The 26,226-nt window shown below is 39.6% G+C and overlaps 1 protein-coding gene across 1 annotated transcript in view; it reads left to right on the plus strand.

The window, feature by feature from the left end:
• CRYBG3 (crystallin beta-gamma domain containing 3) overlaps positions 1–26,226 on the plus strand; it is a 133,382-nt gene that overhangs the window by 40,064 nt on the left and 67,092 nt on the right. The window contains exons 3-7 of the mRNA XM_055400895.2: positions 5,805–6,226; positions 13,347–19,338; positions 21,079–21,123; positions 21,367–21,482; positions 22,723–22,870. Of these exons, the coding sequence (XP_055256870.2) occupies positions 5,805–6,226; positions 13,347–19,338; positions 21,079–21,123; positions 21,367–21,482; positions 22,723–22,870 (6,723 nt within the window). The remainder of the gene's footprint in view (positions 1–5,804; positions 6,227–13,346; positions 19,339–21,078; positions 21,124–21,366; positions 21,483–22,722; positions 22,871–26,226) is intronic.

The following is a 26,226-nucleotide window of genomic DNA, read 5'->3' on the forward strand; positions in this document are numbered from 1 at the left end:
CAGTTGGCAGGTGACATTGGCCCTAGCTTGTGGCAGGCTGAACTTCATTGCTGTCTAGGCTGAGGGCTTAAGGGCAGTTATTTTATATCACATTTTTAGTATGTAGTTATATAAGTACACGGTTTGTCATGTTAATAACAGTGCCCTTTCCTTCTAATTTTGGTCTCTAAATAATTTTCTTGTTGTTGAAGATATTTTAATTACTGACACAAATTTCTCATAGGATTATTAGGCAAAAATTAAGCAACTAATAAATTCAAGGAAACTAAGAAAACGTTCTTATTACATTTAAGATACAGGGATTCTGGGATAGCAGAGAAATGATTATTGAAAGGAAGGAGAATTAAGTGGTTTTTTAAAAACTTATATATATCACTCTAAAAAGGTTAAATGTGAAGGCATTCGCTAGTTTAGCAAAATGTATTTTCCTTGCTTAGGAAACAGTCCATTATATATTTAAAAAAATTTTTTTTATTGATTGATGATTGTTTTACAATATTGGTTTGATTTCTGTCAGACATCAACATGAATTAAACAAAGGTGTACATTAGTCCCCTCTCTCTTAAGTCTCCTTCCCACCTCCTGCCCATCCCCACCCCTCTAGGTTATTACAGAGCCCCAGTTTGAGTTCCCTGAGTCGTAAGCAGCAGATTCCCATTGGCTATCTATTTACATATGTCAGTGTATATGCAGTCATGCTTCTGTCTCCATTCATCTCACCATCTCCCTCTTCTCCCCGTCCCTTGTCCATAAGTCTGTTCTCTATGTCTGTGTTTTATATTAACACATATATGTGGAATCTAGAAGGATGATACTGATGAGGTCCAGTACCATCCTTCTAGATGCCATATATATGTGTTAATATATGATATTTGTTTTTCTCTTTCTGACTTACTTCACTCTGTATAATAGGCTCTAGGTTCATCTACCTCATTAGAACTGACTCAGATGCATTCCTTTTTATGGCCGAGTAGTATTCCATCTGGAGAAGGCAATGGCAAGCCACTCCAGTACTCTTGCCTGGAAAATCCCATGGATGGAGAAGCCTGGTAGGCTGCGTCCGTGGGGTCGCTAAGGGTCGGACACGACTGAGCGACTTCACTTTCACTTTTCCCTTTCACACATTGGAGAAGGAAATGGCAACCCACTCCAGTGTTCTTGCCTGGAGAGTCCCAGGGACAGGGGAGCCTGGTGGGCTTCCGTCTATGGGGTCACACAGAGTCGGACACGACTGAAGTGACTAAGCAGCAGCAGCAGTATTCCATCATATGTATGTACCACAACTTCTTTATTCATTCATCTGTCAGAAGACATCTAGGTTGCTTCCATGTCTTGGCTATTGTAAATAGTGCTGCAGGGAACATTGGGGTACATGTATTTTTTTCAGTTTTGGTTTCTTCAGTGTATATGCCTAGGAGTGGGATTTCTGGGTTGTATGGTGGTTTTATTCCTAGTTTTTTAAGGAATCTCCATACTGTCTTCCATTGTGGCTCTCTCAATTTACATTCCCACCAGCAGTGAAGAAGGGTTCCCTTTTCTCCACACCCTCTCCAGCACTTGTTGTTTGTGGATTTTTATTATGGCCATTCTCACTGGTGCAAGGTGGTATCTCATTGTAGTTTTGAATTGCATTTGTCTAATAATGAGTGAGGTTGAGCATTTCTTCATGTGTTTATTAGCCATCCTTATGTCTTCTTTGGAGAATTGTCTGTTTAGGTCTTTTGCCCACTTTTTGATCGGGTTGCTTGGTTTTTCTGGTATTGAGTTGTATGAGCTGCTTATATATTTTGGAAATTAATCCTTTGTCAGTTGTTTGATTTAGTATTATTGTCTCCCTTCTGAGGGTGTCTTTTCACCTTGTTTATAATTTACTGTGCAAAAGCTTTGAAGTTTAATTAGGTCCCACTTATTTATTTTTGTTTTTATTTCCATTACTCCAGGAGGTGGGTCATAAAGGACATTGCTGATTTATGTCATACAGTGTTCTGACTATGTTTTCTTCTACAAGTTTTATAGTTTCTGGTCTTACATTTATGTCTTTAATCCATTTTGAGTTTATCTTTGTGTTTGGTATTCAGTTCAGTTGCTCAGTTGTGTCCAACTCTCCGTGACCCCATGAATCACAGCACACCAGGCCTCCCTGTCCATCACCACCTCCCAGAGTTCACTCAAACTCCTGTCCATCGAGTCGGTGATGCCATCCAGCCATCTCATTCTCTGTCGTCCCCTTCTCCTCCTGCCCCCAATCCTTCCCAGCATCAGAGTCTTTTCCAGTGAGTCAACACGTCGCATGAGGTGGCCAAAGTATTGGAGCTTCAGCGTTAGCGTCAGTCCTTCCAATGAACACCCAGGACTGATCTCCTTTAGAATGGACTGGTTGGATCTCCTTGCAGTCCAAGGGACCCTCAAAAGTCTTCTCCAGCACCACAGTTCAAAAGCATCAATTCTTCGGCAATCAGCTTTCTTCACAGTCCAACTCTCACATCCATACATGACCACTGGAAAAACCATAGCCTTGACTAGACGGACCTTTGTTGACAAAGTAATGTCTCTGCTTTTTAATATGCTGTCTAGGTTGGTGATAACTTTCCTTCCAAGGAGTAAGCGTCTTTTAATTTCATGGCTGCAATCAGCATCCGCAGTGATTTTGGAGCCCCCAAAAATAAAGTCTGACACTGTTTCTACTGTTTCCCCATCTATTTCTCATAGGAAGTGTTCTAATTTCATTCTTTTACGTGTAGCTGTCCAGTTCTTCCAGCACCACTTATTGAAGAGAGATTATTTTTTCCCATTGTGTATTCTTGCCTCCTTTGTGACAGATAAGGTGTCCATATGTGTGTGGATTATCTTTGGGCTTTCTGTCTTGTTCCACTGGTCTATACTTCTGTTTTTGTGCCAGTTCCATACTGTTGGAAGCAGTCCATTGCATTTTGAAAGGAATTGTCAAGTAAGTAAAAATAATGGAGGCAGTGAGATAAATAGTATTTTTGATTTTATAGTTTTTTGTCTTGATTTTGTTGATGTCAAAAATGTAATAATTGTTTTCCTTAAAAAAAAAACACTTCCCCAATTTTATAAAACCCCCTTGTGAATCTGTATGCATTTTAAGAATATTGGTGTTATTATAGTGAGTAGCCTACAGTTCACTTAACTGGAGTCATCCCCAGGATGAACAGTCATTCATACTTGTTGCAGGAAAGAAATCACTCTTCTTTTTGTGTTACAGCCTTAGTTCACTTTGAATAAGGAAGAAACATTTTTGCTGGCCATTACAACAAAGTAAATGGAGTAAAGGACCTAAAAAAACATAACACATGAGCACTTTCAAAATGTCATCTAGCATATTTTTTGCTGTCATATAGAGAGGCTATTTAAGCTGTTGACACAAGGAGAGAGTGCAGTTCATTTATAGAGCTGCTGCTGCTGCTGCTAAGTCACTTCAGTCGTGTCCGACTCTGTGTGACCCCATAGACGGCAGCCCACCAGGCTCCCCCGTCCCTGGGATTCTCCAGGCAAGAACACTGGAGTGGGTTGCCATTTCCTTCTCCAATGTGTGAAAGTGAAAAGTGAAAGTGAAGTCGCTCAGTCATATCTGACTCGTAGCGACCCCATGGACTGCAGCCTACCAGGATCCTCCGTCCATGGGATTTTCTAGGCAAGAGTACTGGAGTGGCTTGCCATTGCCTTCTCCATTTATAGAGCAGGCTCCCATAAAGAGCAGAAGGCTGGGGGGATGAGGTGGAGACATGTGGGATTGAGTTGCAGTTGAAACCAGTAAAAGGTGAGACTTTGGCTCTATAAGGCTGGTGGTATTCTAAATGTAAAAGACTCACAAGTTATATTAAGGACCTAACACATAGAAAAATGCTAATATGTTAATTCAAAAATAGTCCTGACTCCTAAGGTTGGAACAGACCTTGAAATACGGTTCACTTGAAATTAATTTCCTAGGCTAATGGGTTCTAAACATTTCACAACCATTCATATGCCAAGTATTATTAGTGGTTAGTGGAACACTCCTTTAAGCTGTTTTGAATTTGGATTAAAACAAGAAAGGAGGTGAACAAATGACATTCGGATGTTCTTGCCTTCTTGAAGATCAGCTTCTTACAAAACTTCATCCTGTGAACCTGCAGTGGCCTAAGGTGGTTTCACCTTGGCATGCTGATATTTTTCTGACTCACACTTGAGCTTTCCTTTTATAAGGACCAGTGAGTGTGACATCTGACAGATACTATCAGACGGCATTGCTCGTACAAGTAGGTGAGTGAGCATGTTGGGAAGGCAGGCTGAGTTGGCCCCTTTGCCTGAAGCTAAGGACGCTTTAGGCAGGAGAGAACGTGGACTGCCAGCACGGCCGCATGGTGTACATGTGAATGGGGGCGTGCTTCACTGCTGCTGCTAAGTCGCTTCAGTCGTGTCCGACTCTGTGTGACCCCATCGATGGCAGCCCACCAGGCTCCTCTGTCCCTGGGATTCTCCAGGCAAGAATACTGGAATGGGTTGCCATTTTCTTTTCCAATGCATGCATGCTAAGTCGCTTCAGTTGTGTCTGACTCCGTGTGACCCTATGGACAGCAGCCCACCAGGCTCCCCTGTCCATGGGATTCTCTAGGCAAGAGTACTGGAGTGGGTTGCCGTTTCCTTCTCCAGTGTTTCACTAGTAGGTTAATTATGAGCAGGTAAAACACACCCCTGAAAGGTTCAGCATCTGCAAGAATTCCTGGTGCTGCCCACCATCTGCGTTAACGTATGTATCAGGGCATTGTGTTTTACCATTAAGCTTTTTGTTTTTTAATTTGGAGTATAATTGCTTTATAAGCTCGTGTTTCTGCTGTACAACGGAGTGAATCAGCTCCAAGTATTAACATACATATATCCCCTCCCTCTTGTCCTTCCTCCCCCGCCCCATCCCACCCATCTAGGTCATCACAGAGCATCCAGCTGAGCTCCCCAAGCTGTGCAGCAGGTTCCCAGGGCAGGAATAGAGACGTGTACACAGGGAGGGGAAGGAGGGGTGCTGTGAATTGGGAGAGTAGGTTTGACATAAATACCATGCACACCATGGAGAGTTTATAGTGGGCTTTCCCTCTCAGTTGATCCACCGCGCTGCTGTCTTTCCTCATCTTCTTGAGAAACAGTTTTCTACCATGTGGTAGCTTCAGGGGTTAACACAATGCAGAAATGCTGAAGTCTGTTTAGGTGTTGTCTGTATGGAGTGCATGAGAATACTATCTATTAGTTCTGTAATAATAAAGGCTAAATTAAGATACATAGAAAGTTTGCTATGATGTGTCCCTTTACTTGTCTCTCCATACTTACCTTTCACTCTTCTCATTTCACAATCTTACCTCCAGTCATTTTAAATTAGAAGCTGACTCCTCATTGGACATGGAGAGAAGATGGATGTGTGGGCTGGGGAAGGTAGTGGGGTGGGGAGGAAGCAGAGAGAGAGGGGGATACACAGGCATCCGACTGGCTCTGTCTACATCTCCTTCCAAGGGCACATTCCCCCCCCAAGTTACCTCCTCTGCTCTCACCGCCCCCAAACCTAGACTAGTTACCCCTGGGCTCCCATGTGGACTGTACTTCTCCCTTTGTGACATTTACCGTATCATGTTGTTAATGCTGTGCTGACTGTGCCCTCTAGTAGGTTATAAACTACTAAGGAGTGGAAACCATCCATCTCATTCACAGAAATATCCCTGGCCTTTGGCACAGAGAGTGTCACGTATAGGTTATCAGTCATCCCGTGTCATTTTTTAAAATGATGATGCTTAATATTCTCTGTTTTGTTTTCCAAGATTCCCCAAAGCGAGGACAAAAGGACCCAGGCCCAGCAGCTGATCACTCTTCCAACGCAGGAAGATTCCAAAAAGCCCAACGACCTTTCCAGTTCCACTTCAGAGGCCAAAATAGGAGAAAGCGATAAACAGCCAAAAGAAAGCTTCTTCCAGTTTCTAGGTAACTTATTCAATATCTCAGGAAAATCATCTCTCGGTGAAGCCAAGCAATCTTCTTTCAAAGATGAACATGACAAACCTGAGAAAGACGTACGAAATCCCAGTCGTCATGAGGAAGGGGGCCAAAGGGAAAGTGTTGGTGGCTCCGTGAGAACCCAGGCACTTCCAGCAGAGGAACAGGAGTCCAGCTCAACCGAACTCTCAGATGCCTTTTCTTTGGATACAACACAAGACAGTGAACAGGAAACCAGTGACTTGCTGAAGTAAGTTTAAAATTTACTTAGCTGAAAAATTGAGCTTTTGGACTTAGCCTTAGTTCTACTACTGTTGATTAAGAGGATTTGAAAAAATATTGTTATGTCCCTGCTACTAGGTGAAAAATTACATGATTCTGTATACTATATCTAGGGTCTTTTGAGCTATTCTAGTGGGTGGTTCTAATATCTTTTAGATGCTAAAACTTTGTTATAGTACAAGATTTACTTCCTTTTCTTAAAAATAATTTTATTTACTTATTAATTTTTGCCTGTGTTGGGTCTTGGTTGCTGCACACAGGCTCTCTAGCTGCAGTGCGCGGGCTTCTCATTGTGGCGGCTTCTCTTGTTGAAGAGCATGGGCTACAGAGCACAGGCTCAGTAGTTGTGGCATGTGGGCTTAGCTGCCACACGGCATGTGTTCCCTGCTGGACCAGGGATCAAACCAATGTCTCCTGCATTGGTGGGCAGTTTCTTTACCACTGAGACATCAAGGAAGCCCACAAGATTTATTTCTGATTTAAGACTTCTTTAAATGGGAATGTTTTCTGTTGTCTGAATTCTGGAGTTGGACAGGCAGTCTCTGCGTTTTGGGAACAAAAATAGTCCTATGATTTGTGTTCACATTCTTTCAATATCGTTTCTTTGTGGAATCCAATTAAAGGGATTAAGAGAAGAAATTGACTGTATTTATAAAAGTAGCCTTTTGAACCTTTCTCACAGCTCCAAGAAACAAATCTTGCACAAATTTAAGGAGCATTTCACCAACCGTTTTCTTTCTTTGATTAACAAATGGGCACTAACTTGTTATTCTTTTATTCAAATGAGCTAGAAGGAATGTTTTCTATCCAGAAAATGTTTATAACAATGTTGAGTGCATTAGACGTTTTGTGTAGCATATAAGTATTCATTCATAGCTAGTAAGGATCTGGTTCATTGATTTTAATTTAACCTCTACTTGAGAATTATTATTTAAAGAGATCATCCATACCATAGGCAGATATAGATGACAACTTAGAACTGTGTGATCTTTTTAGTTCAAAGTGTCCTCAGGAGTGTGCTTTCAGTCAGTCCCTCATAGTAAGCTTTTAAGGTATGTGTAGGCACAGACCCATTTTATGGTTGTGAGAACTGAGACCCCAAGTGGATTCAGGTTTGCCCATCAGGAATGCTGAGGTGGGACTTGCCCTGCCAAATCTTAAAATGTGCCCATCAAGCTATATTAATTGAAATGATGTCATAATACTGGTGTAATATTTGCCAGATGCTTAAATGGAACAGAATAGTCTAGAAATAGACCCTTGTATATTTTGAGATTTAAGCTTTCAAATGTGATGGCATTATGTATTCATGTAGAAAGGAAAACTTGAGGAAATTGGGTAACAATTGGGAGAAAAAAATAAAAACTAGATACTCATGTCATTTTATATTAAAATTAGAGTAGAATAAAAATGATTAAGAAACATACAAAACTAAAAGCATCTAAGTGTGAATTATTTTGGTGAGAAGCCATTTTCTAAGCATGATAGCAATGGAAACTATCTGAAAAGAGAAAGTCAGTACACAAAATTGCTTCCAGTTTTCAAACTCTCTATGTCCTAAACCATAAGCAATACAGTAAATTGGCAAATGAGAATGCTTTAACTGACAAGCATTTTAGTTAGCTCACCAATAGAATAAAATGGGCAAACAAAAAAACAAGTCATTCATATAAGTGAGGAAGAGATTTATTCTCACTAGCAATCAAGGAAATGCAAACTAAAGTGAAAACTTTTCTTCTACTAAACTGATAACGGTAATAAGTGATAATACTCTGTAGGAGTTGGAGTTAACTTGGCTAATGCTCATATACAGTGCTGTGAGTGAAGGGCTGCATGTATCAGGAACCTTGAGAAGCTTGTAGGTTATTACTAATGATATACAAAGGTGTTTATTGAAACGTGTAGGAACACATCATTGGTAACAAATGTCCAATAGCAGACAAATGGTTAAATTTGGGTACATCATAATAAAGGATTATCCAAAGCAGTGCTGTTCAAAGTTAAGTCCTTGGATCAGCATCACCTGGGAAGCATTAGAAATGAAAGTTATCTGACTCAGACCCACTGAATCAGAATCTCTAAGAGTGGGGCCCACCAACCATCTAACAATCTCTCCAAGTGACTTTTTGTATAAAGCAGTTTAAAATGGTGCATATTTTGAGGTTACATGGGAATTGGGTAGAATAAAAGGTTTGTGGTTTTTTCTTTTTTCTCCTTTGGGTTTGATTAGTAGGTTAGGTTTATTTCCTTAGATATTAGACAACAGAAAATGGAAGAGGATACTGTGCCTCTTTTTAGTAAAGCCCTCCTTGATGATAGAATAATTGCTTAAGGCAGTTCACCAGAACCACCTCAGCAAAGAACAGTGATTCTTAGAGGAAAGAGAAAGACCACTGGGCACCCATTTTTACTGAGGCACAGGCTTCTCCAGCCCAGCTTCAGAAATCCTACAGGTTATCAGGCTTAGAATTATTTATAGTGTTAGTAATTTTCTGTTAAAAACTGTCAGTTTTAGGAATTATTATATAAAAGTCAAATACTGTTTTGGTTAATAGTACATTTTGACAGTATAATTACAGTCTGCTTATACCTGATTTTAGACATTGTTTCAATAATATATCTGGAGAAGATATTTACTAATAATTTTGAAAATATGCATTTTAAAGGTTGAAGTTTTATTTCTGTGATATGAATTTGCTAAAAGCGTGGACATTTCATTTTTATTAAGAACATGTTGTTGTTCAGTTGCTAAATCATATCCAGCTCTTTGCAACCTTGTCCAACTCTTTGCATCCCTGAAGACTGCAACACACCAGGCTTCTCTGTCCTCCACTCTCTCTTAGTTTGCTTAAATTCATGTTCATTGAGTCATCTATGAGCATGTTTCAAATATAAAACTTTATTTAAAATTGAATCTATACTTTTGAAATTACTGGAGATCCCTGGGTTGGGATGATCCCCTGGAGAAGAGAAAGGCTACCCACTCCAGTGATCTGGCCTGGAGAATTCCATGGACTGTATAATCCTTGGGATCGCAAAGGGTCAGACACAGCTGAATGACTTTCACATCACATCAATCACTATTAACACAATTTTCAAATTTTAAACAAGTTATTAGCTATAATTTGAAGTGTGTTTGTAAAAAATCCTCATCAAAAAGCATTGTAAATGATTTCATCTTCACTTAATTGAAAATAATAAACAGCTTTGTAATTGTTTTTATGTGTAGTTGACTATATAGACTTCATTTTTAATATCCTTAAAGCCTTTACATAAACCTGTTTAATAACATTTTTTAGATTGCTTTCCATACTTTAACTCACCCTTCTGGTGTAATTTGTATAGGAAGCTACTTTGTTATTGGGTTGAAATTCTTGAAAATGTTGTAATTCTTCCATTTTCAGCAGATTCCTATCATCATGAGAAACTCTGTCAAAACTTTATTGTGATTTTTTTTATAAAAATTGCTGGTTTTATACCTTTCCTTTACATAGAAAAGTTAAAAATCTTCCCTATTGTGAGAGAAGATATTCTTAACTATATAATTTAAAAGAAAATAAATCTTAATGTTAAAAAAGTGGCTTAATCATACTTGCTAAAAATGAATTAGGTAGATGTTTGCTCTAATGCTATTATTTTCAGGCAGCTTTTACAGAATTTTCTTTGAAGAATGATGCATGTCTCTGGTTGTCCTTTGTAGAATCAGATGTATCGGATTTATCCAGGATAGAACACAGCCATGTGTAGTGCCTGGAGGCTTAGTAAGCCTTCACATGATAGGTAGGTAGGTTTGGGCTGAAATGCATAAAAATCTTTTCACATTTTCGATCTGTACATCTATTCCCTTAAATATTTGAATTTTTTAGATATTTTACTTTTCTATTAGTATTATTTGGATCACATACTTCTACTGTTGGTTATAGGAAAAGCCACACATCCCATGCACAATTATATAACACATGACAATACATTCTTTATTTTGTGAAAACCTTTTTAATTTTACATATTTAGCTTATTTGTAAAGTTATATATTTTTGACATTTCCATTTTGTTCCTGTTTCTTAATTAGGGAAAAACTTAACAAAGGACAGTTTTACGTTCTTAATACTATTCAGTTGTGAAGACTCAGCTACAACCTGTGAAAGAACGCTGTAGAAAATAGACTGTCTCGGCATGACGAACCCTTTATAGAGTGTGAGTGTGGCTCATCAGTACCTGCAGGGACTAATTATAATACATGAAGCTAAGCTTGCGACTTTGATGTTCAGTGCTTTAAACGTGGCAGTGTAGTTGTTTAGTATAAAGAGTGCATATTTTACAAGCATGTAACATTTCCATACAGGGTGCTGCTGGAGATTATCTCGTCAGAAATTTAAACTAGATCATATAAATCAATTTAATCATTTCCGTTGAAAGTACCCAGAAAATCCCCAAATGGAAAACAATTATTCCCCCAGCCCCCTCTGCAAAGGATTCCAAAACTACCAAAGGCATTCTTACAGTGAACTGAAATTTTCCTGGAGTGGATTTTTCTCTGCAGTTTATTTTAATAGAAGTTATTTTAGATCAAGAGTTTCATTGTTGGATTGATATAGAGTAAAATGGTTAGGATGGTGTTGGTAGTAAGAAAACCTCAGTTTTACTACACATGAAGAATAAACTTCGGATCCTTCTCTCTCATGGCCTGTTTCTTTGGACATCATGTACATTTTGGAGATCTTTGGGGTGGAGGGAAACATTGCAGTCTTGAAAGCAGATTTTTAATTATAAAATGTAAAACCTTTTAAAAGGAAAATCAAACAAAACTTGTCATTTTTCATACTTCTGGATCTTGATATATTGTTTTGAAAAGCTCTTGTACTTTCTGAATGATTTATGCATTTTAAAATAGGATTTTACAAATTACATAAATTTACATATATGTGTTTTTCTCTTAGGTTCCCTTATCCAGCATTTTAACTTTGTTTCATAACAGTCTTTGGTCTAGCCTGAAACTCCTGCAGCAGCTAAAATCACTTCTCCAAGGCAAAGCTTTTCTCTACACATCTCCTATACCCGTTTTAAAATGGACAGTAAAATAAATGAATGTAACCAATACAAATTTTGTACAATAGTGTAGTGGTAGGATTTTAGAGGCCAGCAGTTTTATAGGTTGAAATAAACAGTCAGTTAAAATTAAAGAAATTTGTAAGGGGCCAGGTGATGAAGATTTACGTCTCAGAAGTTTACTTTATATCTTATCATGCAGACAAATCTATCATTCTTCATGGTGTTGCTTTAAAGTTGGGGAGAAAAAAACATCATTTTTAGTTATTGGAATAACTGAATTTCCTAGTTATTCATGTGAGTTCTATAATGTTTTGTTAATTATGTTTAACCTGAAAACGTTCGAATATACGTCAGGTTTTTCTACCATACATTTTTGTATTTGAGACAGTAAAATGTAACTAGTACGCAGAATTGAAAACACTTTTGTATCAGCTTTCTTTGGATCCGATTAAGAAAGTCGAAAACAAATTGCTTAGCATTTAGTATCATTACTTAAGCCATTCGTTAATTCACGTAAAGCTATTAAGCATACACCATTTGTCAGGTCTTCTGTAGGGCACTTAAAAATACAAAGATGATGAAGATATAGTGTCTGTCTTCAAACAGTCACTAGGTTAGTGGGGAAATAAATTGGTGCATAGATCTTTTTATGGCAAGTCTGTGCTCAGGGTTGTTTGTACCCACAGATTAGAGGCTAACTGCCCATTCTAGTAACAGTAAACAGGTCCCGGGGTGGGTTTGCATTCGAAATAACTTGGGAGCTGAGTCTCGGAGGGTATGAGTTTCTGGCATTGAAGAAGGGGAAAGAATGGTGTGTATGAAAGACCGTAAGGCAGCATAGCATAGCATCAGAGCTCCCAGAGATAGATTCTTCAGACGAGTGGACACTGAGAATATCAGGAACTGTAGTCTAGGGCTGAGAAAAAGTTGGGAATTGGTGCTAGAAATCTTTTTTGATTTCTGCATTTGCCCAGCCAGTTTAATACTCATTATGACGAGTTGACTCACTGGAAAAGACTCTGATGCTGGGAAAGGTTGGGGGCGGGAGGAGAAGGGGACGACGGAGAATGAGATGGCTGGATGGCATCACCGACTCTGTGGACATGAGTTTGAGTGAACTCCGGGAGTTGGTGATGGACAGGGAGGCCTGGCGTGCTGTGATTCATGGGGTCGCGGAGAGTCGGACACGACTGAGCGACTGAACTGAACTGAACTGATGCTAACCTAGTGGTTCAGATGGTAAAGAATCTGCCTGCAATGTGGGAGACCTGGGTTGGGAAGATCCCCTGGAGGAGCATGGCAACCCACTCTAGCATTCTTGCCTGGAGAATCCCCATGGACAGTGGAGCCTGGCAGGCTACAGTCCATGGGGTTGCAAAGAGTCGGACACAGCTGAGTGACTAAACACAGCACATGCTAATGAATCTCTGAAGAGATTAACAGGAGAGGATTTTTAAGGCAGTTCTGTCATTTATTGGCTTAAATATATGCTGAATGCTTACTGCAGGCTAGACGTCTTGCCAGGTGTTTTCTTTACAACTTCTCTGCCTCTGTGCTACAAGCGGCTGTTCCAAATTCACATCTAAGTGAAAGAAGAGAAACTTGCTATGATACTCTGATATGGTGCCGAAATCAGTAATGTAGCCATGAGATACCAATATGGGGTACAAAGGCAATGTGCTTCCTTCTAGTCAAGCACTCATTGGAGATCAAAACTATTGATAGAACCTAAACCTTAGGTTTGTTAGCCTATGTTCTCCCCATTAATCACCATTGGAGAGACAGACATAATCAAGTGAAAGGGACAGTTCTGTGGAGCTAAAACATTCAGGCTGGCTTGACGTTCCTATGCTGCTGGTCAAATCTGTATTATGCTTCATACAGACAGCCTGAACTAAAACATTCAAGAATTTCCTTCCCAAGTTTAGATATATTAAGAATAGGAGCATTTGAAAGATACACTTCACCATGATTTCTGGAATTGCTGTTAAGTGTCACTAACTACCTTTCCTGATACTCTCATGCTGTTCTTTTTGCAGACAAATGGATGATAAATCAGAGAGGCCTTTAGTAACATATGCAACCTACCGAGGCCCCAGACAAATTAAGAAGTATTTGAAGCAGCAGACAGCGTCGGAAACAGTGAATCCCTTAGACAGAGAAAATGCAAGTTCTGACTCTAGTACAAGCACGCATCGTGGCCCTGGAAGTGAGATGGAGACTGGAAAGGTGTTATTACTGTCGTCAGCTAGCACAGGCATACCTGTGAAAGGACAAGTGCCTGAAGGCCAGTTAGAAGACTCTGATTATAACAAAAGAGATCTCAACATAGAAAGCCATTCAACAAACAACCAAGGACTAGCCAACACGGCTTCCTCTAGGGGTGTTTTAAATAAAGCCTATCCTGGGGGACCCGAGACAAGTAGATCATCCTGTTCTGTGACTAGCTCCAGCTCCACTGCTGGAGATTCTGACTCACGGCACCATTTGAGTTGTGTACCAGGTTCTCAGACCGACAGAAATTTGGGATGTTCAGCATTGTTTACAGAAAGTAACAGCAACAAAATTCCTTACAGTCCGGTTTTGCAAAGGACAGCAACACCAGGAACTATGGTAAAACGAACCAGCCCCGTGATGAGTGTTGGGATACCAGTGCAGGCCGAGAATCCTGCTATTTCTGACTTCTCTTGTAGTAAATCTGATGGGAGTAACCCTACCACACATGGAAGTGGAGATTTGCCAAGTCCAAATAAATCAATTAGGCGTGAAGCTCTGCAGTTGCCAGAGAGTAAGTGTTCTGACAAGCAAACGGTAGAGAACTCATCAAAGCAGGCTGCCAATCACACCAGCCCCATAGCTTTCCAGAAACAAGCTGTAACAGACACAGAACTTGTAAATGCTGGAAACACATCATCTGCCCAAGATACACAGAAAAATTTGACTCCTGCAGAAATCAAGCAAGAAACAGAAAATACATCAGTTGAGGAACCCACTACTTCAAGTCATGTCAAAGATCCAGAAGATTCAATCGAGTCATTACACAAAGATACTGACCCACTATTACTAGCAGAAGTCAAAAACCTTGTTAGGTCACATGGCAACGTGCCTCCCTTTAGGATGAATCAAAAGGAAGCTGCCTCTGTAAAACAGACCAGTGAATCAGTAGTTGTAACATGCTTAGAAAATAAAATAGCCACTGAACTGAATCTTGAACTTAATAGAAATCACATTTCAGAATCCCTTCTTGACTCTGAGAGTCCTCAGCAAGCCAAAGCATTACCTGATGCCAGGACATCTCCCAGCCTTGGCCATAAGAAGTCAGATTTCAGTGCTTCATGGCCTACCTTTGTTTCCGGAGTCAGCATGCTGAGCCAAGTGGATATCCCTATTTTAAAGAATGAAAGTCCTTCTGTGTTTGTTGAAACTGGAGATGTCAACATTGTTGGTATCTCCAGTCAGTCTCATCAGTGTCAACAAGAACATGTGGCGAATCATGTGGAGGCCACAGACAGGAAGCATCTCCCTGCGTGCCTTCACTCTGAGCATGCACCTACAACTCTTGAATCCAAGGAAGTTCTTCCTGATAGGGAGAAATGCCAGTTTCCACCACATCTTGAAACCAGTGACACCGACATAACTACAGCGGACTTGAGCTTTGAGTCTGCAACCCTCTCCAGGGGGCACAGCTCCACTTCATCTCAAGACCCTGAGAAAGCAGAGGCAGCGCTATCAAGCACCACAGCAAGTGAGAACACTGCAGACAAGCTTGATTCTTCTTTCTCTTTGAAAACCAAAACTGATAGCATTGCAGAAAGGTTACCAGAAGCCAACGTCGGTGGTCAGAACAATGTTCCAGTTAAGTCACATTCTGGAACAGGAAAATCTCTAAGTCTCTCCAAGATACCTGTTTCCCGAACAGAGCCCAGAGACATTGCTCAGGATGAAATTTCTTCTTCACTTGAAATCACAGGTGTGCCAGCAAATCCCACTTTATCAGAATTGACTTCCCTAGAAGTTGAACAGGACAAAATTTTTCAGTTAGTGGATCATGAGGAGATTAAAGAGAAGTATTTAGATGCCAACCTTAAAGAGAGTTGCCAAACTGAGGTTTCCCCTTCTACCTCCAAATATCAGGGTGTACAGGGAACAGAGATGGGAGCCCCCAGTGCTGTACCTACTCATCTCCAGAGTAACAGACCTGAGACTTCACCTCCTGTTCATGATGAGAAAATTTCTAGGCAAATGGCACAGAATTATGCAGCCAGGGCTTCTATGATCCATCCACCTTCAGTTCCTTGTGGGAGCAAAGAGATTTCTGATTTTTCAGAGCTCAGCTTAGCTAATACTTCCCCCAAATTTCAAGAAACTGACAGCGCAAAAGCCAAGTCACCTTTTCTGGGTTCTGGTATCAGTTTGGGAAAAGAGGCTTTTGCATCTGAGGATTCAAGTTTCCTTCCTAATCCTTCTGTGCTGAGATCAGTAAAGAGAGCCTCATCTCCCAGAAAGAAAGAGGAGGCTCATTCCTTAAGAGGTGATACTCACAGCCTGCCTTCCTCCTCCAGTAACTCTGAAGTTAGCATGGTTAGAAGTTCACATAACCCCGCAAATAATTTTAGTTCTGTAAAAGTTCCCATAGATGTCCCACATGAAGGTGCCTCCTTAACTAACCTTTTGGACCCTAAAAGCTCTTATTTGGAATCAGAAACATCTGTCCTCACAGGGGCAGAAGTCCCCCCACTTCAGGACCATTTGGAGGATCCCACTAGGATGGTATCTCTTGATTTCCCAGCTGCTGCCCAATTTGACAATCCCTTGGAAGCAGCAACTGGAGCAGTTGCTAGGACCCCAGCGTCAGTTAACAGCTCAAGCCAGCAGTGTTCTGAGGCCTCTGCTGAGCATATAGAAGCGAGGAGGAGAGCACATGCCCAACTTTTGGATCTCGAGAGTGATTTCTGTAAAAAGGCTGTTACATTGATTGGGGAGGCCTTTAATTCTGTCAGGGACGAGCTAAAATCCAAACATTCAGGCGGTACCTGCCAGGAACATAGAGCCATAGACGGCATAATGAATCCAGGTACCCTGGAAGAAGACATCCCTGAGAAAAACCCATCAGAAGTGACACTGACAGAGATCCAGCCCACAGAGCATTTGGAAGAGCAGGCTGTGGAAAACGTACCTGAAGTCCCAGGGGAAGAAAAGGCCTGTGTTTCACCTGTGGTTGGTGAGAACAGTCTCCTTTTTGATTCTGATAAAATGAATGAATGTTGGTTGTTAGAGGACCGAGCGAGGGAATTAGTCAATCAGATTATTTATTCAGCCCAAGAAACTGTAGCAAATGATGCTCAGGATACCTCAGATTCTGAACTTCAGGCTAATACTTCAAAAATTCTGAATAGTGATAGTGTTCAGCCATGTGATATGGTAAGAGAGTTCTTGGTGTCAGAACAGGCAGTAAATCAAAGCACATGTGAATTCAGTGGGAAAGTATCAGGTAGATTCTTTGCTGTAAGTAACTTACATAGTGATACAGCATCAGTAAGAGGAAGAGAAATTGTTCTCTACCAAAAATCCCCCTTTTCAGGAACTAGAGATGGACAGTCTGATAGTATAAATTTGCAGGAATCAGATACTGTTTTACTAGTTGAAAACATACCCCTTACAGGGTTAGATGATAAGGCAAAAACACACTCGTTTCACAAGGAGGACTCTGAAGAGAAAATGGGGACAGAGTGTGTTGATAATCACAAACCTGAGACAGAGGATGCAAGAACTCCTGTATTAAATTTCAGATGGCCTCCATTTGTGAATGATGACATTCATGTACCTGGGACATCTAAAAGCAGCTTGTCTGATACTTCTGTATGTTTATCTGAAAAAAGCTTGCCAGGACACAGTAACAAAAGCACACCCCTTGTAATGTCAGAAGTAGGGAAAATGCACAAGGACACTGAAGTAAATATCAGAAACATTGAGCTTATTCCTTCCATGTTAGAAATGGGAAAACCAAATAAGAAGGATGCTGAGTTGAATATTATGAAATATGAGGCAGTCCCACCAATGTCAGAAATGGAAAGAGCACATAAAAAGGATGCTGAATTGAGTACCTCAGAAACTGGGCCAACAGCTGAAATTCTTAAAATGCGAGAAGCATACCAAATGGATGCTGAGAGGTATATTGAAAAAACTGAGGGATTGCCTGCCACTTTAGAAATGGAAAATATTTGCCAAAAGGATGCCGAAGGGGATATTGCAAAGACTGAGGTGACACCTGTTACATTAGAAGTGGAAAATATTTACCAAAAGCATGCTGAGGGCGATATTGGTAAGACGGGAATGACATCGGTTGTGTCAGAAATGGACAGTAGCTGCCAAAAAGATATTGAGGGGACTACTGAAAAGGCTGAGTCAATACCTGCCACACTAGAAATGGAAAGTATTTACCAAAAAGATGCTGAAGGAAAGGTGGACAAAACTGGGGTGATGTCCCTTACATTAGAAGTGGTAAATGTCTACCGAAAAGATGGTGAGGGGATCCCAGCAAAGACTGAAGGACCTTTATTAGACTTGGAAAACACTTACCAAAATGATGCTGAAGGGGTTATTAGGAAAACTGAAATGATGCCTCCTTTTGTGTTAGAAATGAAAGAAGCACCCTGGAAGGCAGCACCTGCTTCCTTCGAAATCTGTAAGGGAGATGTGAAGGGGACAAGTGGGGGAACTTTGTCCACACCCTCTAGGAGAGAAATGGAAAGCACATTCCCAGAAGATTCTGATAGGACCATCAGGAAACACAGAGCGTCTGGAACAGGTCTGGAGTTGCCCGTCACGCAGGCGGAGGCCACATCTCCCATCTCTGAGGCTGAAAAGGCATACCAAGAGGAGGCTGACAGGAGAGGTAGAGAAGTGGAGAAAGAGCCTCCTGAAACGAGGACAGGCTTGATAGCGTGTGACACTAGGTGCGCCTCGCACTTCAGGGATTATGAATCGCCTACCTTAAGTAAGGATTATGAAGGCTACCCAGCCTTAGCAGTGCCGGACTTTCAGCCTGAGGGTACCATGGGAAGGCTGGACAGAAAAACATCTGTTACTACAGTACATAAGAAAGCGAGAGACCTAGACTATGGAGACGAAAAGGAAGAACCTAACTTAGCCTTCGTTTCCCAGGAGGAGCAAGAAAATTCTTCCTTTACTATATTGTATGAAGAGCCCCTCCAAGATGAGGACAAGTACGCTGCCACCGAGGTCAGACGAACTCATTCCCTCCTGATTCCTCGCACAGCTCCCGACAGCATGCCTGTCTTTGCCTGTGAAAGGTCTGAAAGTAGAACTGACCTCGTCCATCATTTTGAAAAGGAAGCCAAATTAGGTGAGGCGTTCGATGGTGACAGTTCAGAAACATTCTTATCGGTAGAGGCCAAAAGGTATAAGATCTATCCCTTGGCTTTGTCTCCCATTTACGAGGACGACAGCTCTCAGGAGGACATTCTGTCCAGCGAGGTCTCACCTGGCCGTCATGGGGCCTCGAAATCAAGAGAGAGTGCAAACCAGCCCTCTTCTGTATTATCGCTTCTCCAGTCAGTATCAGAGCGTTTAAAGATGAATTTTGATGAAGATAACAGACAGGAGGGCGGAGAAGAGGAAGATGAGGAAGAGCCACTGCATAAAGAAAGTCTGAGAGCTCAAAGGCAGGAAACTGTTACCTTCAAGCGGCCAGACTCTTCTCTTACGTTTTGCTCTGATGATGACCAGGAAAGTACTGGAGTCTCTAAGAATTCTTATGTGGTGTCAAATGAGCCTACTACCTCTAATCTGCAGATTGGTCTGTGGCCAGAAAAGGCCTCATTTCTACAAAAATCTGACCTTACTTCCAAACTACATTCTTCTCTAAAGAGTGCTTATCATCAGTATTTGCAGACCTCTAAAACCCATTCCTCAGAAAAAGGATCCAGATTCGGTGGAATTTTTCAGGAACCAGTGTCAAAGTATTTCCGCGCTCAAGACACCCCTGGCCGATTAAGCCCATTCACAGAGGTAAGTTGTTATGATTATTAACTAGTGAAGTAGTGCTTTGGGTCATGAAATAATCTAAAAGCTTATTAGGAGAATCAGTGTTTTGAGCTTGTGTAAAGATTGTTTAAAAAAATTCTTTGGTACATACACACAATGGAGTATTTCTCAGCCATCAAAAAGAATGCATTTGGTTCAGTTTTAATGAGGTGGATGAAATTGGAGCCAATTATACAGAGTGAAGTAAGCCAGAAAGAAGAACATCAATACCGTATAATAACGCATATATATGGAATTTCGAAAAATGGTAACCTAAACCCTGTATAAGAGACTGCAAAAGAGACAGAGGCATTTAGAACAGTCTTTGGGACTCTGTGGGAGAGGGTGAAGGTGGAATGATTGGAGAGAATGGAATTGTAGCATGTATATTATCATAAGTGACCAGTCCAGGTTCGACGCATAAATTTTCCTCTGTTCAAAAAAAAAAAAAAAAATTCCAGAGATTACTTTGTTCTTTAGTTGAACTTGTTTATTTTAGTTGGACTGTTACTTTTGAGAAAACAAAATTGCTTCATCAGAATTTAAAAGCAAGAGAGAAACAAGTTATAATCTCAGTTCTTTGCTGACTTCTAGTCTTCAAAGTAAATCGTGACAGCGTTTTGAATTTCTCAAGGTATTGAATGTAGAAAGATTGTCACTTTCTGTTGAACTAATGTGTCTCATGAAAAGATTTTGCAATATTTAAAAATATTTTAAATATTTAAAATATTTTAAGTGTTTGCCTGACAACAGTCTCACTGTACTTGGTCTTGTTTTTGTTCGTACTTAGCAGGGCAATGAGCAGACTAATTTGAGAAAAAGGAGATGAAAACATTGTAGCTGGAAAATGTCTCAAAATTCAGTTACACTTTTATTCAACTTAGAAATATTTGAATGTTTGCAACAGAATATTCACTGAACCTGGGACATTTCTTTCTGACATTCCCAAGATCATGGAACTTCCTTTAGGATTCCCAAGGACTATATCTTTACTTTGAATACCCTTAGTTCAGTTCAGTCGCTCAGCCGTGTCCGACTCCAAGTGCTAATACTTGAATACCAGCCAGTTGCTTGTAAGGCAAGGTCCTTTTAGAAAGGCTGGGCTTTGCAGAAATGTTTCTTTAATGATTCCTGTTGCCTATTAAATCAAGTGCAACCTCTTCACTCTGTGTTGCAAGGTCCCCAGGTTTTGTTTGTTCAGCCTTGTCACTTCGTGCTCTGGTTACACACCCTCTTAAGATGTCTGTACTTTGTCTCAAGATGTTCTCTTCCTGGAATTTTTTTTCTTTACTACTCCTGCTCCAGCCTGCCACTTTGTTTCACTTACTGAAATCCTGTTTTTCAAGGTCTTCTCCATACCACTTCCTCACACAAGCCTCCTGGGAACCTGTCTGCCATCACCTCACACCTCCCTGCTGGTGCCATTTCTCCTGACTTCCTTAACTTGACATTTTGATTGTTTTGTACCGGAGGGTTTAACCTAACCTCTCACCGGAAGAGTCACAGAAATGCAATCATCTTTTCTTTCCAAACTATAAGCTTCTTGAGGACAGAGACACATCCTTTGTACTTACTTTGTTATCCTTTGTAACACCTAGAAGTTCACCTTGTAATGATGGTCACTAAACAAATATGCAATAAATTGGATTTGTGACTGCTAAGAAAGTAAACTATCTTTCTGTTTATGTTTCTTATGGCTCACTTCTTCCACTTTTATTATTTCAGAATGTTGACAAGCAGACTCTGAAATGTAACCCAAGACCTGGGAAGGTAAGCATAAGTTTCTTAGATAGACTAAAATAAAAGAAATAAGATTATGTTTAGGTTTGGGGAGTTTAAGGTAGAAACTTTTAACTGACTTAGTAAATGGTCATTTCATTCAGGAGTTTAGCATCTTAAGTGGCATTTACTTTTATTTATTTAGGATATTTTATTTTCTGCATTGTAGGACATTTTAGAATTTTAAATGCATTCTAAAAATGAGTTGTTATGCATGCTTACTGTATGTTGCAGATGGTTATCTACGATCTCCATGGAAGAAAATATAAACAAGAGATCTACCGTAATATTCCTGATGCCACATCTTGGTCTTATCCGAATGGGGTACTGATAAAAGTTGTAAGGGGCTGGTAAGAGAGCTCTTAAAATTTTATAATATTTTCCCATAAGTTGTTTTCTTGCTGCTTATGCTGTATGTTTTTCTTGTATTAAGGTTGCATCCGTTTCTCTCCAGAATATTTTTTTGAAACATCATTAGAGTTTTATAACTTAATTAGAAAATATAGGTTGTTTTTAGTATTTACTGCTGCTGCTGCTGCTAAGTCACCTCAGTCGTGTCCGACTCTGTGTGACCCCATAGATGGCAGCCCACCAGGCTCCACCATCCCTGGGATTCTCCAGGCAAGAACACTGGAGTGGGTTGCCATTTCCTTCTCCAATGTGTGAAAGTGAAAAGTGAAAGTGAAGTCGCTTAGTCATGTCTGACTTGTAGCGACCCCACGGACTGCAGCCTACCAGGGTTACAGGCTGCAGTAAAATAGTACCATTTCGTAACTGCATGATTAGCAGGATAGATTTAACAAGTTGAATGCTTCAGTTGAATGAAACATAGCTTTGAAAATGAGTTCAAAATTTGTGGGATGCCAAGGAATGTGAAGGCAACATGCTTAAAGTCATTTGTATCACTGACATAAGCAACAAGTGAAGGATTCTTTGTATGCCGTAAAGTGAAAGTGAAGTCGCTCAGTCATGTCCGACTCTTCGTGACCCCATGGACTGCAGCCTACTAGGCTCCTCTGTCCATGGGATTTTCCAGGCAAGAGTACTGGAGTGGGTTGCCAAAATGCTAGAAAATCTCGTTTGTTATTATGGACCATGTCTCATGGACATCCGGGGACCAGAATTTCTTTGTCTGGTGTTTGGGCTACCCACTGGTCAGTATTCAGGTTATAAGCAGTGTGATGTAGTGTGTTTTCAAATAATAAAATGAGACGCGTGTGCTTTATTATCCAGCACAGGAAAATTAGGGTAGAAGTGGAATTTGGAATTTTTAAGCTATTGTTTTGAATGTAAATGTGTATATAACGTCTATAAAATGTATGTATACATAAACATAGGCCCAAGCATAGATTGTGGTGCTGTGTTTAGGAAGCATTCTAAGTTGTGTGCACTTTACATTCTTTCTTGGACTCTTTGCTCAGCGTACATCATTGTTTCAAAATAGTTTTATACGCTAGTAGTAGAAAATAGCCCAAATTTTTAAATTTGAATAGACAATGTAGTCTGTGACTTAGAACTCTCATATTTGTTTTATGCCTCCTTTTTTAGAATATTAGTTATAACTGATCATGCGTTTTTATATTTGTTCAGCTGGATTTTATATGAGAAACCACATTTCCAAGGTCAGAAATGTGTTCTGGAAGAAGGAGAAAAGGTGTTAAATCGTGACTGGCTTCTTCAGAACAGAAAGCATCCACAAAGAAACTTTGTGTTGGGCTCTATCAAACGTGTCTTAAAGGTAACAGAACAGTTGATTTTTAAATTTTGTGTCATTTGTCATGTAGTAAAGCTGTACTTTGGCCCAGCACTGCTTAGAAATAGTTGCTATTAATCATAATTGTGATAATTTTGTTAATCTTCATTATCATAGTGATAATTTTTTGACTAGATATGTATAAAGTATTAAGTTGAATGAAAATTTTAAATGTTACATGTTGTAATATATATGTAGTTTTAATAGTAGTTGGAGTATACCACCCAGACATCTTTAGGATATTTCCAAACATGTTTTTCTCGTGGAAGTTTGTGGGTGTGTATATGTGGGTGTGTATGGTGTTTACAAGAGAAGGGGAGATAGATGAGTGTTAGAAGAAATTTATAGAATGTAGGTTGGGAAGGGAAGGGGAAGATGTTGCTTGCTTTAATTTTGTTTATTAATACTAAGATGAGGAAGACCTTGCCTTCCTCATATAATAAAACATACTGTGGGAAGTGCCTTGATGGTTTAGAGAAGTGAGTTAGCGATAAGGACAGAATTGTCCCATGTATTTTAAGGGTTCCTTCAGCAGTAATGTAGTACATGATTTAGTGCACTTACTCCTGTGACAGTCATGGACATATATATTTTTCAAATTATGGAAATTCTATTTATATGCTAAAAATGTCTACTTTGAAGTGGACCCTATCATGATTTGGATCAATGTTGTTAAAACCCTTGATAGTTGCAGACAGCATACAGAAAAACGTATTATCATAAAGGGGTGTCTGCATGAATTAATACTTTCTGCAAAACTGTTATGCCTGTCTAACAAATATTTGTGTCTGCGCTTGGACCGAATGCTGTCATAGGCACTGGGAACAGAAACACAAGTTCCATATGGGGTCTTCCTGCAGATTGCTCAGAGTCCAGGACAGGGACAGCTGAATCACATGGCTGTATGCTGTGAGACGCACGAAGAAGACGCACCTCTCCTGGAGCAGGCAGCACCTGGGTAGCACCTTGAGAGAGCAGACAGGAGTTAGGCAGCACAGGAGGTGTGAGGGAGTCCCTAGCAGAGCCACTTGTGTCACTGAGGTGGATGTCCGTGCCTTGCTGGTAGTGCGGGGAGATTGATGGCTATAGGATAGAGGGCAGTGTGCGTTTTCATCAAAAAATTTAATCACAAGCATTTCAGCTCATCAGGCATCATTTGAGTGCTCACTTCATTAGCTAACTCAAAAGAAATTCCTTGAAGCAGGTAATCACTTTGTAGTTGGAATCTTCTAAAATTTAATAGCATGTGGTTTTGTGTCTGCCTTGTGAATGTCAGGCACCATGCCAGGCCTAGTAAGGAGGAAAAAAAAAAACGATGAATAAGGTATTGTAAGCAGCAAACTTCACACCCTCATCCCAAATCAAACAATAAAATCAAACAAAAAATTCAGTCTGTTGAGCATGGGTATTTAAATGGGTATTTGCACATCCGCAATTTCTTTGGATGCATTATAAGAAAGAATAAGTCATGCTTACATTTTTTCCTTCTTCCATTGTTTGTTCATAGAGTCTTTTTTTTTTAATTGCAGTGTTAGTACCTACTTGACTTGGACTTGCTAGCAACTTCAAGTGAGGAAGGAAAATAAAACTATTGAGCGTTGAATGGAAAAGGCATTAGCATTGTTCTAAATATTATACAAAGTAAGAATCAGGCATCAAAATGCTTCCTTTTGTAAACTTGTCACATTTCGGCCTGTTGATAGCTTCATTTTCATGGCGGCCATTCCAAATTCACCTAGGCCCACACCAGCTTTTTTTCATGTAAGGCAGAGGCAAGTAGTTTCTTGGGTTTTTGGTTTTGGGAGGTTTGATTTGTTTTGTTTTTTTACTATTTATGTAGTTCATTCCTACCCTGTTTCCCTCCCATAGCTTTGTCTCCATTTACTGATTGCTTTAATAGTCTGAGCTTATAGATTTCACCAAAATGTATTTAGAAAGTATATCATGACTAGAAAAGTCTGGGAGGAAACTGTATAAACTTTTCTTTACTAAGAGTACAAACTGTTTCTTGTTGCTAGGTTCCTGTAAGGCTAGTTGTTTACTCCCTTTGTCCATCAAGAATTATACAAATCTTGCAAAAGGCATTACTTCTGTGTATAGCCACCATGGAGAAAATAGAACTTATTAGTGAAATCTTTTTCAGCCAACTAGAGAAAAAAAATCAGTCCTCTAGTATGATAGTTGAGAATATAAGCGATCTTGTTTATATTTTCAGTTTTTTAGCCATCATTACCTCTTTCCCATTATGCTGTTTCCCTGTGTGATGTAGACTCAAATGCCTCTTAGCTTTTTCCCTTTTAAAATACACCACCCAAACATTGTTTGTATAACACAATGCAGAGGAAACTTATTTGTGTGAGACACTTAGTTATGTGTTCTGTTACTGTACCTCAGATCCCTGGGGGAACATTTTAAATAATGTTACTAGAACTCTATTTTTAATAGCAAACAAAAGAGACTTGAAGACTGACAGGTGACTCTTCTGGACATTTCTGGCCATTTTTTTTTAATGAAGCTTTAGATGGAAATAAACTTTTTATACTTTAAAGGATATTTTAGGTTATACCTTCTTAACTGTATTGCATTTTAGAACTTTCTGAAAACAAGATGTATTAGTTTGCTTGCTTTTACACACTAATCAGAATGGTTAATAATGATTAATAATAGAACTCAGTTTGGAAAAAAGATTAAAAAATTAGACACCATTTTGAAATTGCACATCAGATGATAATAATAAATTTAATTGTTCATTCTAATAAATGTCACCTCTAACAGTTTATTGCATTTACCTATTTCATTAAAGCAAAGCCAATTGAATTCCACAATGTCCTAGGTGAGAATTATGCTACTGAAACTTGAGTCATATAATGAAACACTCAGGATTACTGAGATAGATTAGACAGCATGACTGTAGTTTCAGAGAAGGGGAAAATAATTGTGGTTTTGATTCCTTAAGAAAAGATACGGTCGTTTTGAGTTAGAAGTAATTATTGAAAACAAACTTAATGATTACCAAAGGGGAAACATGACAGGAAGGGATAAACTGGAGCTTGGGATTAACATATACACACTACTATATATAAAACAGATAATCAACAAGGACCTACTGGATTGTACAGGGAACTCTTCTTAATATTCTGTAATGATCTGCATGGGAAAGGAATCTGAAAAAGAATAAATATATGTATAACTGAATTGGTATGCTGTGTACCTAAAACTAACATAAGACTGTAAATCAATTATATTCCAGTAGTATTTTTTTAAAAAAGATTTTCATAAGTAAGAATACAGAAAAGTATGTCTTCAGTTGGAATAAGGGAAATGTTTACAAAGCTTAGAGA

Source organism: Moschus berezovskii, chromosome 1 (genome assembly GCF_049115385.1).
Source record: "Moschus berezovskii isolate FMDL1 chromosome 1, NW_MosBer_1.0, whole genome shotgun sequence".
NCBI classification, from domain to species: Eukaryota; Metazoa; Chordata; class Mammalia; order Artiodactyla; family Moschidae; genus Moschus; species Moschus berezovskii.